General features: G+C 38.5%; 1 protein-coding gene across 10 annotated transcripts in view; it reads left to right on the top strand.

Moving 5' to 3' along the window:
* LOC122253565 (small G protein signaling modulator 1) overlaps positions 1 to 17,500 on the top strand; it is a 180,195-nt gene that overhangs the window by 159,741 nt on the left and 2,954 nt on the right. For 5 of the 10 annotated variants that reach the window (XM_086548941.1, XM_086548940.1, XM_086548944.1 and 2 more), the window contains 14 exons: positions 5,617 to 5,715; positions 8,553 to 8,620; positions 8,996 to 9,160; positions 9,654 to 9,785; positions 10,163 to 10,400; positions 10,614 to 10,768; positions 11,889 to 12,013; positions 12,720 to 12,791; positions 13,159 to 13,323; positions 13,744 to 14,007; positions 14,280 to 14,388; positions 15,080 to 15,187; positions 16,465 to 16,703; positions 17,200 to 17,324. In XM_086548941.1, coding sequence (XP_086405067.1) covers positions 5,617 to 5,715; positions 8,553 to 8,620; positions 8,996 to 9,160; positions 9,654 to 9,785; positions 10,163 to 10,400; positions 10,614 to 10,768; positions 11,889 to 12,013; positions 12,720 to 12,791; positions 13,159 to 13,323; positions 13,744 to 14,007; positions 14,280 to 14,388; positions 15,080 to 15,187; positions 16,465 to 16,703; positions 17,200 to 17,324 — 2,064 coding nt within the window. The remainder of the gene's footprint in view (positions 1 to 5,616; positions 5,716 to 8,552; positions 8,621 to 8,995; positions 9,161 to 9,653; positions 9,786 to 10,162; positions 10,401 to 10,613; positions 10,769 to 11,888; positions 12,014 to 12,719; positions 12,792 to 13,158; positions 13,324 to 13,743; positions 14,008 to 14,279; positions 14,389 to 15,079; positions 15,188 to 16,464; positions 16,704 to 17,199; positions 17,325 to 17,500) is intronic. The other 5 variants (XM_086548950.1, XM_086548946.1, XM_086548945.1 and 2 more) reach the window with 2 other exon arrangements.

Here is a 17,500-nt window from a genome sequence, read left to right as displayed (position 1 = left end):
GAGGGAAGAACGAGAATTGAGGACAGTCAGAAAGAGAAAGAGAGGAATAATAAGAAGAAAACAAAGGAGAGAGAGAAAAAGAAATATAAATAGAAAGAAACAACATTGCAGAAAGATCGAAAGATAGAATTAGTAATAAAAACAGAGAGAGAGAGATAGAAAACAGAAATCGAAAGAGAAAGAAGGGAGATTGCAGAGTCCCAGTGCGTGCAAACTCTCATTGTTGATTCTAATCGCGAGCAAAACCCGGGGAACGGCGCGGCGTCGCAAGCCGTACCAAAGGACAAGGGAACAGAATCGAGAAGAGGTCCATTTTGGCGGAAGATGAAACGCGAAGGAAACGTCAATAACACGAGTTTGTTATGAATGAACTTTTGTCTCGCAAGGGTATAAATCTCGTGTATTGTTTCCGCGTGGGTGATGTTATTGTGCTATTCCCCCGACGATGGTGATAAGGTTGACGTCATTCACGATGGTGTCTCTATCATCCGTTAATGAAAGATCGTGCGTAGGTGGATCTGACTTCTGACCTCTGACCTCTTATAAGCTTCTTCTTTTTTTCTTTCTTTCTTTCTTTCTTTCTGAGATGGAGAAAGACCCAGGAGAAAGAAAGACATGTTTTATACATGAATGCGACTCTTTTGAAGGACAAAAATAGACGAAAAAGTAAAAATACTCTTGAAATTAGCCTTCGGGATAATATTTTTTCATCCTCTTTTCAAACTTTTTCATTTTACCCTTTCACATCAATTCTCTCTTTCTTTCTTTCTTTCTTTCCCTCTCTCCCTTTTCATGCCCTCTCCACGTCTCTCCTCTCTTCTCCTCTCCTATCGCCCTCCCTCCGCCTCCTCTTCCTCCTCTTGCCCTTCTCTCCACCTCTTCTTCTTCTTCTCCTTCTTCTCCTTTCCTCTCTCCTTCTTCACTTTCACCTCTTTCCTCTCTTCTGTCCGTCCCCTCTCCCTCTACTCTCTTAATTCTCCTCTCCTCGTCGTCGTCCTCCTCCTCCTCCTCCTCCTCCTCCTCCTCCTCCTCCTCCTCCTCCTCCTCCTCCCTCCTCATCTTCCTCTCTTCCCCTCCTCCCCTCCTCCTCTCCTCCCCTCCTTCTCTCCCCACTCCGGCCCCTCTTCCTCTTCTCTTTTAACTAACCTTTCTCCTTCTCTTCTTACTTATTTCACATCTTTCTCCTCCTCCTCCTCTCTTTCTCCTCCTCCTCCTCCTCCTACTCCTCTCCTCCACCTCCTCCTCCTCTCTTCCACCTCCTCCTCCTCCTCCACCTACCTCCTTTTCATCCTCCTCCTCATTTCACCCACGCATTTGCAAGTTAACTGAAAAGTCATGTGATTAAAGAGCATCGTGTTAGACTGATATAAAAATAAAAATATGTTTTCCTTTGTATCTGTTTGTGCTATTTTTAAGGTGAGAGAGAGAGAGAGAGAGAGAGAGAGAGAGAGAGAGAGAGAGAGAGAGAGAGAGAGATGTCCAATAAAAACTATTGCATTTTTCTATATTTTCCCTTTTCGTTTTTTTTTTTTTATTTTTTTTATAAAAATACTTATTCCACTGACTGAAAGAATTCACTGAAATAATTTTAGGGGACCAGGAATTTTTCCCTCTTGTCTTTCTCCATATTTTTTCTTTTTTTCTTTTTTTTTCATACCAACGTGACACTTTGTAAGAGGATATTGGTAGAGCTTTTCGAAAATCAATTGTTGAGACGGAGCGGTGGGAGAAATATAGTTTTTATGCTTTGGACACATGCACGTCTCTTTCTCTTTTTATTCACTGTCACACTCACGAACATGTCCACGCACACACAAAATACACATGCACACACACGCACATACACGTACACTCTCGCCAGACACACACACACGTACACTCACACACGCGTGCGCGCACACAAAAACACATCCTAGAGTGAATTTATCATACATCATTTCACAGATGTTTACCTTAAGTAATTTCTGGTTTACAATAATACAATGTTATGCTTTTATCAGTTCCGATATCAAATTACAGACTGGACAAGTGAGTAAGAGCACATTCTCTCTCTCTCTCTTTCTTTCTTTCTCTCTCTCTCTCTCTCTCTCTCTCTCTCTCTCTCTCTCTCTCTCTCTCTCTCTCTCTCTCTCTCTCTCTCTCTCTCTCTCTCCTTCTCTCCTCTTTCCTTAAAACCAATAACTTTAATTAGTACACCTGCCCGTACATTGGCTAATGCTTTACGTCCATTTTCCCTACGCGCATTTAGGGCGAAAACATATTATTCAAATTTGAATTATTCCCTCCCCTCTCCTCCTTCTCTCTCCTCTCTCCTATCTCTCCCTCCACCTTCTCTCTCCTCTCTCCTCTCTCTTCCTCCACCTTCTCTCTCCTTTCTCTTTCTACCTCCGTCCCTCCCTTCCTCCCTCCCTCCCTCCCTCCCTCCCTCCCTCCCTCCCTCCCTCCCTCCCTCCCTCCCTCCCTCCCCTCCCCTCTCTCTCTCTCTCTCTCTCTCTCTCTCTCTCTCTCTCTCTCTCTCTCTCTCTCTCTCTTCCTCCCTCCTTCCTTCTCTTCCTCCGCCTTCTCTCTCCTCTCACAGCGATGGATGTCAGAAGTAATGACATGTGCATTACAGCGGGGACTGTGTCATGAATTTTAATCTTAAAATTCGGGATATAATGCATTAGGTTATTCCTCTGACGGTGGTGGCATATATCTTACTGGATATAACAGAGGCGTAATATAGTGTACCAGAGATAATATAACCGTTGTATATCTCACTGGAACTTTTTCTTTTTAACATTTGAATAACCGTGAAACATTAAGATAGTGTATGTATCTATTTGTCTAGAATATTGCGTATATATATCTTAAACTAGTGAGCTGTGGGCCTTGTTGGGTATATTTTTGGCGGGGTCCTTCGGTTGATAGCCTCGGTTTGTTGAATCATAGAAGAATGAACAAAGGCTGATATAAGCTTCATATCGCTATGGTAGAATGGAAAGCAATTCAGTTGTAGGTTTAAGAGAGTGCGTGAGTTGATGGACCGAATAGATCTGGGCTCTACATTTTTATTTTTGAATTGCACCCGATGTAACTAACAGAAGTCGTTAATCGCCTTTGGAAAATATGTAGTTATCAAAACACTTTCTATAGAGAGAGAGAGAGAGAGAGAGAGAGAGAGAGAGGGGGGGGAGGGACGGAGGGAGGGAGGGAGGGAGGGAGGTGGAAGTGGGAGAGAGAGGGAGAGAGGAAAATATTCAAATGTATATGAACAGCATTGTTTGAAACAAATATTTTAGTGGAACTTAAAAAAAAATCACTTACCGTTAATGGATTATAATTCTCGTGATATTAGGATTACCTTTTTATTTTGATGATAAAAAGTTATGTTTTTTCTTCTACGAAGTACGATGCCGTCTAAGTTTAAATTAGTTCAGTTGCTGATGCAATGGACATCATTGCCAAAGCGTTCAAACTCTCCGTCCGAATTGATGATCTCAACTTATTTTCGCTTCGTTTCAGCCTTTGATAATTCCTCTTCCTGATGGCTGAGTCGCTGAGATTGCCGGGAAAAGCCGAAGAGCAATAAATAAAATTGGAAACACAATAGCCCTCTTGTTGCAAGCAAGGAATTCGAGACTTTTCATGGTCTTGGCATCCCTGGCGGCAGAATTGGCTCTTGTGCCTCCTAGAGCCTCGTGTGTAGGCCATCTATATCAGCCAGTCTTGCGAGAGAGAGAGAGAGGGAGGGAGGGAGGGAGGGAGGGAGGGAGGGAGAGAAGGAGGGAGAGAGAGAGAGAAAGAAAGAAAAAGAGAGAGAGAAAGAAAGAGAGAGAGAGAGAGAGAGAGAGAGAGAGAGAGTTAGAGAGAGAGAGAGTTAGTTAGAAAGAGAGAGAGAAAGAGAGAGAGAGAGAGAGAGAGAGAGAGAGAGAGAGAGAGAGAGAGAGAGAGAGAGAGAGAGGAAGTGGGACGAGGGAGAGAGAAAGAATCCTGTATAAGTAAGCAGAAAGAAATAGTAAAATGCATGTGAGAAAGCAGGAGAGAGAGAGAGAGAGAGAGAGAGAGAGAGAGAGAGAGAGAGAGAGAGAGAGAGAGAGAGAATGATGAGCGAGAGAAAGAGGGAGAGAATGATGAGCGAGAGAAAGAGGGAGAGAATGAGCAAGAGAAAGAGACAGAATGAGTGAGAGAAAGAGAGAGATAGAGAAACAATGAGCGAGAGAGAGAGAGGGACAGAATGAGCGAGAGAGAGAGAGGGACAGAATGAGCGAGAGAAAGAGGGAGAGAATGAGCGAGAGAAAGAGAGAATGAGTGAGAGAAAGAGAAAGAATGAGCGAAAGAAAGAGATAGAATGAACGAGAGAAAGAAAGAGAGAGAGATACAGATAATATATATGGCTATAGATAGATAGATAGATAGATGTGGACGCAGCTAGATATATGGATATAGATGTAGATACAGGTGTAGATATAGGTTGCTATGATTTTTTTAGCGTTATCCTCTGTTTCGTAACTTCTATGCTGTAAGGACCCGTTTTTTTTTTTCTTCTTCTTCTTCTTCTTTCTTTCCTGTAACGTCATGACATCAGTGTCACGGCCTGGGTAGAAAGGGAAACAAAAGCTCATTATGAAGAGCACGCGGGAAAGGCGACCGGAATCACTGTTTTAAGGCTATGAATATGTAGTATTTTTTCTTTTCTTTTCTTTTTTTTGTTGACACGTGGCAATGATGAAAAGTGTGACCGGTTTTGGTGTGTGTGTGTGTGTGTGTGTGTGTGTGTGTGTGTGTGTGTGTGTGTGTGTGTGTGTGTGTGTGTGTGTGTGTGTGTGTGTTTATGTGTGTGTTTCCTATCTGTCTGTGTGGCTGTGGGTGGTTGGATGGGCGGGTGTCTGGTTGGGTAGGGGATGGGGCATAAAAGTGTGAATTTTGAAATAGTTGCATGGTTCCGGGAAGGAAAGGAAAGCCCGGTGTTGCATTCCGAGGCATTATGTAGATTTTTGTTTTATTGCCTGGATGTTGATAATATTTCCACTACCGTTTTTCAATTATTTGAATATGCATGCTGGATTTGCAGTGGTGGGGTGGAGAGGGCGATGAACGTGTAAGCGTGTGTGTGTGTGTGTGTGTGTGTGTGTGTGTGTGCGCGTGCGTGTGTGTGTGTGTGTGTGTGTGAGAGAGAGAGAGAGAGAGAGAGAGAGAGAGAGAGAGAGAGAGAGAGAGAGAGAGATTATGGTTCAAATTAAGTAGAATCGTTATCCAAGACTAAGAATAAACAATACGTTAGCCAACCCAACAAGGAAAGAAACGGATCATTACATTCGAATCCTCCAGGGGGAAAAAAGTGGTCTGCATGAACAGTGACTTAGACTTGAAATAATGAAAAACACGCAATCATTTCATCTTTCTTCTAAATCCATGCGAAATGCTGTTCTACCCACCATGAAACCTCGAAAAAAGGCTTCACTCACACTCACACACATAATTCCCAACAACAAATAAATCACAGGATTTTCAATTTACCCGAACGACTGAATTGAATACCCGGGGAAACGTATACGATGTGGAAAGTAATTCCAAACAAGCTTTCACTTAAATGATAATTACATCGGTACCATCTGATGATTCTCCCCCCCCAAGATGGTCAGGTCGTCGCCACAGTTTGACCTGCTTATCCGAACTGCACGTGAAGCCCCGAAGACCTTCGTTTATAAGGCGGTATTCCGAAATTCCGAGACTGTAAGTTCCCGGATGTAACGTTTTCTGTGATTTGAATCGGGTTTATGGATTTCTCTTTTCTTTTCTTTTACTTTTTTTGCTTTTGAGAATTGGATTAATGGATCTTGTGAATTTTTTTTATAATAATTTTCTGCGTGGTTTGAAATAATGGTCGGTGTGTAAGTATTTACATATGTTTCGCTCACAATCTCTCTCTCTTAACCTATATCGGAGTGAATATGGTGGTGGTGGTGTTTTCCCATGGTGTGTGTTTTACTCTTTTTTTTAGATGGTGTTTCGGAGGAATAAGGGTGATGAAACTGTATGGTGATTTATGGTGATGGTTTGTCCAGGGTGTATTTTTTTGTGCCTTATCATTACTATTATGATTTTTGAGAGAGTGAAGATTAAAACACGATACATAGATACTAGGCAAAAAAGTGTGATAAGATAAAATAGGACACGATAGCTCATGAAATTAAAGCTTCATAACACCCCTAATTAATAATTTACCTTGTGAATATTTAACCACCTTTTCCAATTGCATAAGAAATGAATGTATTGACTATATAAGCTACGGAAGGGCTACCAAACCCACACAGTTGGCCTCAGATGCTGTAGAAAGAGTATGGGGTTGCCAGCTGTTGCTTCCTCTGAGCATGTTTTCCAATAAATTCAGAATACCTTTTGCTAAATCAGTTGGGTTGCTGATACTGCTAATTAAAGACGCTTCTGAAACATCTCTCGAAATTTCGAACAGCTGAGTTCTGTTTATTCTTTTAGAAAATGCTTAAAAAAAACTATCCAACTTGAGTTCACAAAAGCCTAACGACCAGTCATGAACAGCTATAGCAGCCTCCCGGGAAATTACCACATTCTGGTTTCGTTTTATTTCAAAGAGAAATGGACTCGGCGTATGTATTCATTATACTCTTTGTTATGAATAACGGAAGCCATTTGCAAGTTCTGAGCTCGGCCAGTAAATTTGCCGTTGAAATCAAGAGGAGATTCAAAGGGAATTTAGTTTTGAAATGGATGCTTGGTTGTGGGAGGGAAAGGAAAGCTCGGTATTGTATTCTGAAGCATTATGTAGATCCGTTTTATTGACAGGATGCTAATAATATTTGCACTTCCGTCCGCTTTTCAATTGTTTGAATACCCCTGCAATGGACTTGCAATGGAGGGGCCCTGATGATCGTGCGCCTCTTTTTTTAATATTCCAGTATGGTTGGTTTGATATATACTCGAGCTCTGAAATCAGCGGACTTTGATTATTTTAGATCAAGATAATGATAAGAGAGATAAGGGAAATGCTCGGTATAAGAGCTGCTTTGCGAAGGGAGCCATTAGACCTTGACTCATAAAGACAGCAAGTAAACAATATGATTAGCAGTAATAATAAGAATAACAACAGTATTGAAGATAAAAAAAAATCATAGCGGTTAGTTAAAAGCAGTGCAATAATCAGCCGTCGACGTACACAAGCGAATCCTTAACTTCGACCCTTCCGACAAGACGTGACGGATTGGCAATGCATCGAGTATGAAGGATGAGCTCGCACCTCCGTCAGCTGTGCCCTTTAGAAAGATGGGGGGGGGGAGCTGAAGAAGAGGATCGAGGAAGCCTTTGATAGGGTAAACCTATCCCAGAATCCCACGGTGTTTGAGAGACTTTGATGAATGGCGCGAGCTACCTATATTTGAATAGAGGAGAGGCAAAAGGGAATGGAAATGTATATCGTGGGAGATTTGCTTTTCTTGCTATTGTGAGACTTGCCTTGGATTTCTGGGTTTCTGGGTTTCCGGGCTGCCTTACTTCGATTGATATTATATTTGCACGTTTCGGGTAAACGGGTGTTCAAAGCCGGGGGAAACTTTTCAAATTGGAATATGATAATTCGTTTCATCTGATTACCATGCAAGATTTTCGCATTGGGAACATTAAATTTGAAAAAAAGTGGAATTGCACCGTATAAAGTTCAGAATAAAAGTGTTACTGAATACATTTAAAAATAAAAATTGTCCCAAAATATGGATTTGCATTTAGTAGTTTCAGACAGGTGGGTAACTTCACAGTAAGAGAACCTTGAAGAAAACCACAGTCAGATTAATTATGAAACGCCGTTATAATAAAGCAGATTCAACAAGGGAATTTTGAATGACACTTAACTTATCATTCAGCTCTTGTGTGACTGTACAATATGCGGCCAGAAGGTTAGGCCATTTTCCAAACCTTAAAATATCTACTGTAGCGTGTTATATTGCTTTTCCTTGCCTTTTCCCCCCCTCTCTCTTACTTGAATCAAACATGGTTTTCTTCACACTACTACACGGCACTACTTCAAATGCTTGTTGTGGTGCTGTTGCTTATTGTGATTGGCCTAAACACTTTACCGCGTTGATGAAATGGTAGAAAGAAAAACACTAAACACAAAAAGTTTGTTGAAAGATGAGACCGACTTCCTGTGTACAGTGCTTTTTGCCTTTGTTTTTCCTTTGCAGTCTCACTCACAGCGCTGTTTACACGCCACCTAACCTAACCCTTTCATTGCATCTTGGCTACTACCGTTGTTACCATTGCAAGGGACTACTAGAATACTAAGAGAGAATTTTCTTTCATAGTAGATGTTGCTTTGATTTGTTTTTTCTCCCTCTTTTTCCAGACACTTTCTGCCCAGAAGTGATCATTAGTATATTTTTTACGAAAACGTAGATGGTGTTTCATAAGAAAGATTGAGCATTCAAATAGTGTCAAATCAAAACGGCTTTATACATACGGGTTTACTAATATATATTTTTTTCTCTCTCTTTTTATCTCTCTCACCGCCTTCCTTTTCTTGGCGTCTACACAATAAACAGCATTTATTGGGAATACGCTCTCAATGTCCGCGTGGAAGAGATTGTCTACGTTCATTGTCATCAGCAAGGTAAGCTACACAAGCTTGGTATGAAGATGGTATGCTTTGTCTGTTTATTGTTTGATGTATATCATGTACATTGTAATATATGCTTTATGGGGATCAGAATAAGGAGAAAATAAGTGATAAGGTGATATATAGATTGATAGCCCATTTCCAATATAACAAAAATTATAATAAAGTGAGAAGGGATGATCCATGCTGGGTACTATTATACATTATTATAAAACTAGAAAACAATAAGATAATCAGTAAAAAACCTACACCCCATCACAAATATAAAAGCCTGTAACTCAATACAAATTCAAAAGCTTATACCTTGTACAACACAAATACAAAAACAAAACAAAAAACATCTCCCTTGACTGCGTACCGTTCCTTCAGGAGACTCCGGAGGCACCATCGTCCTCGTGGGGCAGGACGGGACGCAGCACCCGCCCATCCACTTCCCGAAGGGCGGCCACCTCCTCGCCTTCCTCTCGTGCCTCGAGAATGGACTCCTGCCGCACGGAAGGCTCGACCCTCCGCTGTGGTCGCAGAGGGGCAAAGGTCGGATGTCTGAGGGGGTTTCCCCTTTTCTCCCTTTTCTTCTTGTTCTTCATTTTATATTTAATTTGCTTCTTCATTTTATTTTTATTTTTTTCTTAATTTTATTTTATTATTATTTTTTTTTTCTTTTTCTTTTCTTTTTTCTTCTTTTTTTTCTCCTTCTTCTTCTTCTTCTTCTCCTCCTCCTCCTCCTCCTCCTCCTCCTCCTCCTCCTCCTCCTCCTCCTCCTCCTCCTCCTCCTCCTCCTCCTCCTCCCCCTCCTCCCCCTCCTTCATTTTTATTAGTATTGTTATATATAGTATTGTTATATACTTCTTGGCTTTCTTTTTATTTATTTTTTTTATGTGAATTGGTGACATTTGCTGTAATTCTATCATATTTTTTTTCTATATTTACTATATTTCATATGAAGTAATATTAGCTTTCCCTTGCAACCTGAATTGCAAATGAAATGCCAAACATGCCAAAACTTAATATCATCCCAACACAACAGGCAAAGTATTCCCCAAGCTTCGTCGAAAGGCTCGCGCCCTTACCAGCAAGCAGAGTGGAACAGACAGTGAGGACGAGGAAGCTACTGATTACGTCTTCAGGATCATCACAGCCTTGAAGCCGGATCGTATCTGTAAGAGTTTGAGAGTTCTTGTGTCCTTATGCTATTATGGTGCTTAGGAACGTTTGATTGATTTTCAGATTACTGTCTGTATGTTCTCAGGCTTTATCTTCCTGTGGTTTTATTGATGTCTGTGTTTTAGAGTATCACTGCAAATGTTATAGGTTTGAAAATCAATTTTGTTTGTCATTATACTCTACTCTCCTGTGGCCTGTAACATTTAGGTATATGAGAATGCAATTCTATAGTCTGATTGCCTAGATGTGTATTGTTGATTTAAGAATTTATAAATGTAAAATGCAGGCTTGCAGGTTCTACAAAGAGTAGACATTACAGTCTCATTCCCTGGTACACAGAGTGAATTCTAACCCTGACTACGTAACCAACAGCACATCTGGAGTTGATGTCTCCTCTTCTGCGAGGAGGTTCAGGCTGGCTACCTCGTGTTCCCAAACTCTCGTCTCACTCTTCATCTACCTCCTCCTCCAAATCCCTAAGTCTCGGGGACTCTATGAGTGAAGTCCTACCTCCTCCTCCAACACCGAACCCCAGTGTGGATGTGCCTCTGCCTCCTCCAGAGCAAGTCAGTGTGAAGGGAACAAGTAATCCAGTGACTGAAAAGAACAGGTATAGTCGTTAGCTTGGTTGAATGCATGGATAATTGTTGGTTTATTGTCAAGGATACCAGACATTGTTTATGGCAATATTGACATAAGGAGTCATTATGGTTACTTTCTTACTTCCATTTATTTAATCTGACTGTATACTTTGTATTTTATAGATGTATGGAAGGTATACTGATATTGTGTACTGTATAGTGAACAAGTTTTTGTTTTCTAGTGATTCGCTGGAGCTTCTGTGTGCCACAATGAAGCATCAAATAATTTCTCGGGCATTTTATGGGTGGTTAGCTCACTGCCGACATCTCAGAACAGTTCGTACCCACTTGGCTGGCTTGGTGTTGCCATCAGCCTCCACACCACCACACAATCCTGGTAAGTTAGTAGGAAAAGAAAGTGTTACTTTCTTTCCAAAAAACTTTCTCATGATCAGTATGCTAATCAAAAGATTTTTGATGGGGAATATAAATTCAGTGTCAACTTTAGAAATCCATCTGATGTTTTTCTTGTTAAAAATGGTGATTTTAGACCTTTTTTTTTTTTTTTTTTTTTGCATATTGACAACTTTTGGCCTCTAGCAATATTCCCTAATCTTGCCAAGCTACCCCTCTAGAAGTCTGAGCGGGTTTTGCCCCTTGCATATTTCCTCATAGATTTAACCATAAGGAAACAGAACCCCATTTTTATTTTTATTATTATTTTTTTTTTCTAGTACTTCTTGTAAAATTAAGCTACATAACCTAAAACTTTTTTATAGGGCAGTTGGGTCATTTTTTTAAATCATATTTTCCTTTATCATTCAAAAACTAATTTATTAAAATTCAAGATCATTCTGCTTTGAAATTCTATCAGACTGAATGGATGAAAGTTTGCTTTCACTATTTCAAAAAAATCATGAATAATAAAATGCATTAAACTATGTTTCTCTGTTTTTTCTTTTTCTTTTTCATTGGGAAAAATGATATTATGAGCTGGCTATTCTCAATAGTTAGACTGTCAGTGCAACAGCATAAACAGAGCTTACCATACACATATAACTAGGAATGAATTATCTCACCACTCTAAATTGTTGTCAATATTTGTATTTTCATAGAAAAGTAATATGAATTCAGTTAGGATGATGAATGCAATTATCACATTACATGCTTTAAAAGCATTTTTGATGTATGAGGTTGAGACAAGTCTCATTTTATTTTGGAAAGCAGTTCCTATCTCTTGTCCATATTTTTTTTCAATCTTTTGTAAAGATTCCTCGGAAAATGAAGGAACATGACTAAAACAAGCCTTTTTTTAAATAAATGTATGGCATATGCTTGAAGACTAATATTAAATCAAGATCAAAATACAAAAAAGTAAGAGGAACTAAATAAAAATTTCCGGAGGGAGATGAGATCAGTCCCATAATCTTAATCAACAATTACATCCTAGGCTGTCATAGATATTGACTATCAGGGCATTCAGTATTGCACTCTATCAAGGCCTTTCCCTGTTTAAGAGTGGGAGGAAGGAGTGACGGAGGACGTGTGGAAGTCATTGCACGTCGATGGTAGACTGACCAAGCAGGAGGAGCTGCTTGCCCGAGTGTACCTTGGAGGCGTTGCATCTCAGATCAGAAAGGAGGTGAGGAAGAATGGAAAATGAAGAGAGTTAATGCATAGAAGAGAGACTACAGAGTTTATGATTGTATGACTCTATTATATGATTAGTAACAGAGGTTATCAGTTGCTTGTAATCCATCTTGAATAGTTCTTTGAGCTCTTAATAGAATTATTCCTTGCGACTGAGGAATCTGTTTTAACCTTTTTATGACAGATGATGTGATAAAACTGCCCCAGTGTTATTGGGTTAATGGTTCTCTGTATGTTTGAAGTAATGCTTTCTAAATGGTTGCTTACTGCTAACCTGAATAACAAAGATTCATTATTCATCTGCCTTTTCCTAGACATCATCATTCATATATGGGGGAAATCATGGACTTTTCCCAGCAGACTTGCCAACACCTACACCTTGGAATGATTTCTTTCATTTATTTCTCCCATGTACATTTTAATCAAATGAGTAATTAGATTTATGATTATTTTGTTTATGTATCATGCATTTCTTTGTTGTTGCTTGACATAACAATTACCTTTCACATATGTGATATATGTGGAGCTGGTTTTTGTATAATATATATGATGTTAGCAGAAAAATACATAACTCAATTTTCTTTCATATTTTAAACAGTTAAGCTTTCTTTAGTCAGTAATCAGATAGTATAAAAGAACCTATAGTGTTTAGTGATTTAAAAGCAAGAACAAATAAAAAACAATTTTCTTATCCTCAGGTTTGGCCTTATCTTCTTGGTCATTTTGAATTTGGAAGTTCTGTTGAGGAAAGAGAAGAGCAGGACCGACGGGTAAGAGCTGATATTTTTGGTGCTATTGAAATCACAGTTGTAATCCTCTTATGAGTTTGCTGATCTTTTATCTCTGGTTTATATCCTCATTTTTCATCTTATATTTGTTAATGTGTTTCTACTTTGTATTGGATTATTAAGTATGATAAGCAGTTAACCTGATAATTGTTATATATTATGTACAACATTTGCTGTGAGTCATATAACAAAATTCCCGTGCATGTAGATCTTGTTTTAAATAATACAGTTATTTTTTATATTTGTCATTAATTGATCACAAAGGTAGCCTAATTTCCCAATTGCAAAGTTCTTGGATTAATGAACTCCAGTCCCTGTTGCGTGTAACTCCCCCTTTTATTCCATCCAGATCCGGCAGACGTATGAAACAACAATGTCAGAGTGGCTGGCCGTAGAAGCCATCGTGAGGCAGAGGGACAAGGAGATCATGGCAATGAACATGGCCAAATTGTCGTCCGAGTCACAAAATGGAGAAATACCTCTAGTGGGAAGAGACAGATCCCTCAGCAATGAGGTGAGATTAATAATTTAGCATGTCCTGACCCAAGATAGGTTAGCAATCATCAGGGCAAATAGGAATTTGTTTTGTAAGCTGGAGATGCACTGCCAAGATTTATTAGGAGAGTAATCTTTTTTCTTTTTTTTTCTTTTTTTTCTGTTCTTCTGAGATGAGGTCTATCACCAAAATATGAGATTCAATTAAGCTGGGGGTTTCTTACTTTTTTTTTCCAGTAGCATGTGCTAACCCAAGATAGGTTAGGGATTATCAGGGCAAATAGGAATTTGTTTTTAAAGCTGGGGATGCACTTCCAAGGTTTAGTAGGAAAGTAATCTTTTTTTCTTTTTCTTTTTTTCTTTTCTTCTGAGATAAGGTCTATTACCAAAATATGAGATTCAATGAAGCTGGGGGTTTCTTACTATTTTTTTTTTCCAGGTATTCGAACCTGACACACTCAGTATTGGGTCAGTAGACAATCCAGGCATCGTGCAAGAGGAAGATGAAGACTTAGATGACTTCAGCCACATGGAGAACAACCAGGATGCTGACAAGGAGAGCATCGACATTGACCAAGAAACCAGCCAAACTAATCACAATAATATGATCAATAAGGAGCAAAATGATGAAGAGAGTGGAAGCAGCAAAGAGAAAACACGGCAAGAAAGTAAAGAGGATGACACAGCGGAAGTAACCAGCCCGGTAATTTTATTTACATTTTTATCATCATCATCATCATTATCCTCATCACCAATCATTATCTGTATTTGAGTTTAATGTTATAACAGAATAGGAACTTTTATATGCATTATTGGATGCTAGAACTAAATGCTATATATATATTTTAAGATCTTACAGAAGAAAATATTGAAGTAGAATTTAGAGGCTTGCAATATTCTATACAAACCTACATTTTAATGTATTGATAGTATGGCTATATATATAGATGTCTCATGACTATCTTTGCTCCTCAGACATGCGTGGTTACACCAGATGAGGGTGTTGTGGAGGGCACTGATGATGGTGTAGAAATGGACAGTTTGGGGGACTTTCCTGCGGCAAACGATTCCACAAACGGAACTTGTAAGTTGACATGCCATTACAGATTCCATCTTCAGTGAATGAAGATACAAGGCTTTGGGTACTGATATTTATTTACTGCAGTAGAGAGTCACTATTATGATTATTTAGATCTAGGTTGATTTTTTCTCCAACACACACAATAGCTGTTCATATCTCTATGTTAAAGGCAGAGATGAACTGAGAGCAAAGAAAGTGGCAAGTTGAAGCTTAAAGTTGATGTGGTGATGTACATCATTTCCAAAGCCATGAGGTATTATGATTATTCCCATTTTTGTCCCACAAATCTCACTTTTGAATTTGAATTACTAATGTTAGACAGATTCAACATTATGAAAAAAGACGAGTCATATCTAAAGTACATAGTAATTTCAGACTATGTATTCAGTCTTTCTCTTGCAAAAGGTTCCAGATACATATTTGAAAAAACTTTCACTTTCTTTGCCAAGTTTCCTGCCAGTTTGTTGTCGAGCCCAGTCGATTATCTCCTTCTTTTCTGTAGTTCATCTGATATCATTTTCAGTCCTATAGTTTGGATTAGAAGAAATTTTAGGTCATGCTGACCCATATAGAAAATCGTTCATCCCAGAAGGCACTGTATAAACACCAACCTTACATTTGTTTTCAATTTGTTTTCTTACTGAAGTAGTCTCGGTGTTTTTGTGTGTATCTTTTTGTGTTTCCGTTCTTACAGCAGCCTGTGCTAGAGCCTCCTTCACCGAGGAGACATGTATTCCTCCCACAACCACCCCAGTTATAGTTAGCAAAGCCTCCCTTGACAGTGGCAGCCACTCTGACGTAGGTGTGTAGTCAATGTGTTTCTTATGACTGCTTGCTTTTTCTCATTTATATCATTGCTCTTGTATGCACATCACGTGTCCACTCTGTGACGATGAAGGAAGAAGAAAAAGGGGTTGGAATACTTTTTTTTATCTCATCCTTTATGTTTTATATTTCTTGCCCATTGCCACTTGATGATGCAGGTATCTTTATTGTTATGAATTTTTTTAAGTACTAGAAAAGGGTACTATGAAGAGTTTGTGATTATGTCAGTATGTTATTCTGAACATAAGATGCAAGGAAATAGAATATATTGTTCTTATTGCATTTGATAAAGTAAATGTCTTTTAATGTCCATAAATACCGGTGATAAAGCTCCTAATGAAGAAGCTTTTGTACTGAGACTGCGAAGATATGTAGAAAACAGGAACACTTGTTTCTTTACAGTTACTAGATGTTAAAATTGCAACATTTACAATTGTAACAGATATTATACAAAATAGCTTAATAATTTGTTCTTTTTACTTTAGTTTTTGGGATGATACATTAAGGCCCAGTGTATAACTGGCAAAGATCTGATTATATATATACTCTGTGTATCAGAGTGAGGTCTGTGAAGTAAGTATTATTAAAAGGTTTGTAACCATATTGTAATACATAATATCCATTATCAAAGTTATGCTTTGTCATTATACCTTTTAAAAGTAATCAAATATAGAATCATTAGTTAAACAGTTATTTTTAATGTGTCTGAAGGTACTGAATGCCACATTAATAGCTGATATAAAATAGCATGGCATTTTCTTTTTTCCATATTGATTTTTTAATGTACCGATTTTATTTGTTCCTTTTGGAAAAGTTTTTTAAAGAGCCTTGCTTGATAATCTTGTATATTTAAGCAAGTTATTCCCAAATTATAACTAATAAATTTTTATTTTCTTTCACCTGTATGTGTATAGTTACTGCTTTACTTGTTAGTATATGTCTAATTTCTGTATATTGTAATTTTTTTCTTCCCTTTTTCTTTTTTTCCTATTCCTTTACTGATGTTGGAGCAACATTAGAGTAACACTGAATATTAATATTCTTTATGTCTAACGTTTTTTTTTTTCTTCAAATCATAGTGCATAATTTTTTTTCTTCTTTTTAAAAAAAATTCTTTCTCTTTTAATGGCATCATCTTTTTTCCTCCAAACAATTCCTATTTCCCTCCCCTTCCTTTACTTTATCACCAAATATAAAATAGAGGACTGAAGACCCCATTCCACCAGGAAATACTAAATTGACCAACCTTCCCAGTGAACGGTGCAGAAGAGGAGGCGGCAGCGGACGACGAGGTGAAGGGCATCACAGGGAGTGGGACCGGGGAGGAGCTGGCCAAAGAGAACGGGGACACGGCCACTTCGGACACCTGGGGGGGTGGCAGCGAGGACAAGAACATGGACACCCTGGCTGTAGAGGAGAACCAGGACGGACACAGTTTGGAGTCCAGATCCTCCTGCATCTCCCCCGCGTCCTCTCAGGGGGGCGTCTATTCGGTGTGTGCGAGGGGAAAATCTTGCGAGATGGGGGCTGACTGTATGCTGTAATTAATGATTAAGAGTTGGTGGCTATATGTGTAATGAGACTGAGAGATTGGGGCTAATTGTAGTCTGTAATGAGAATTTGTTGAAAAGGCCTTATTTTTTGTCAATATTATGCTTGTGTTGTATGCTGTCAAATGCAAAATTTATTACCAGTGATAGATCCCTTTGAAAAAATACTTGCAAATTTCATTAGAGGGAAATGGGATTTGGTTTAATGCTTTAAGCTTATTAGACCAAAGATATATATATATATATATATATATATATATATATATATATATATATATATATATATATATATATAATAATATATATATATAATTATATATATATATATATAGATAGATAGATAGATAGATATATATATATAGATATATATATAGATATAGATAGATATATATGAAATATGTTCCATAATAATCTTATCTTTTTTATGGCACCCAACCAGACGGAGCTCCTGGAGACCTTTGGCCTAAATCTTCACCGCATTGACAAGGATGTCCAGAGATGTGACCGGAACTACTGGTATTTCACAACAGATAATCTGGAGAAGTTGAGGAATGTCATGTGCACGTAAGTAGATGAGAGTTTTATTTGTCTAGGGTGTTTTCAGGTATTAATAAAATGGATGTAATTCTTCAGGATATTAGCCTGGGTATTTTTTGATAATCCAAATAATTCAGATATTCTATTCAGCAAGATGTTTTGGAAATTTATTTTGTACCTTCATTTCTTTTAAGAAAATTTAT

Source organism: Penaeus japonicus, unplaced genomic scaffold (genome assembly GCF_977035675.1).
Source record: "Penaeus japonicus unplaced genomic scaffold, GWHDUDI00000001_assembly GWHDUDI00000021, whole genome shotgun sequence".
NCBI lineage: Eukaryota > Metazoa > Arthropoda > Malacostraca > Decapoda > Penaeidae > Penaeus > Penaeus japonicus.
The sequence above is the reverse complement of the archived record's forward strand: the minus strand, read 5'-3'. Positions and strand labels throughout refer to the sequence as shown.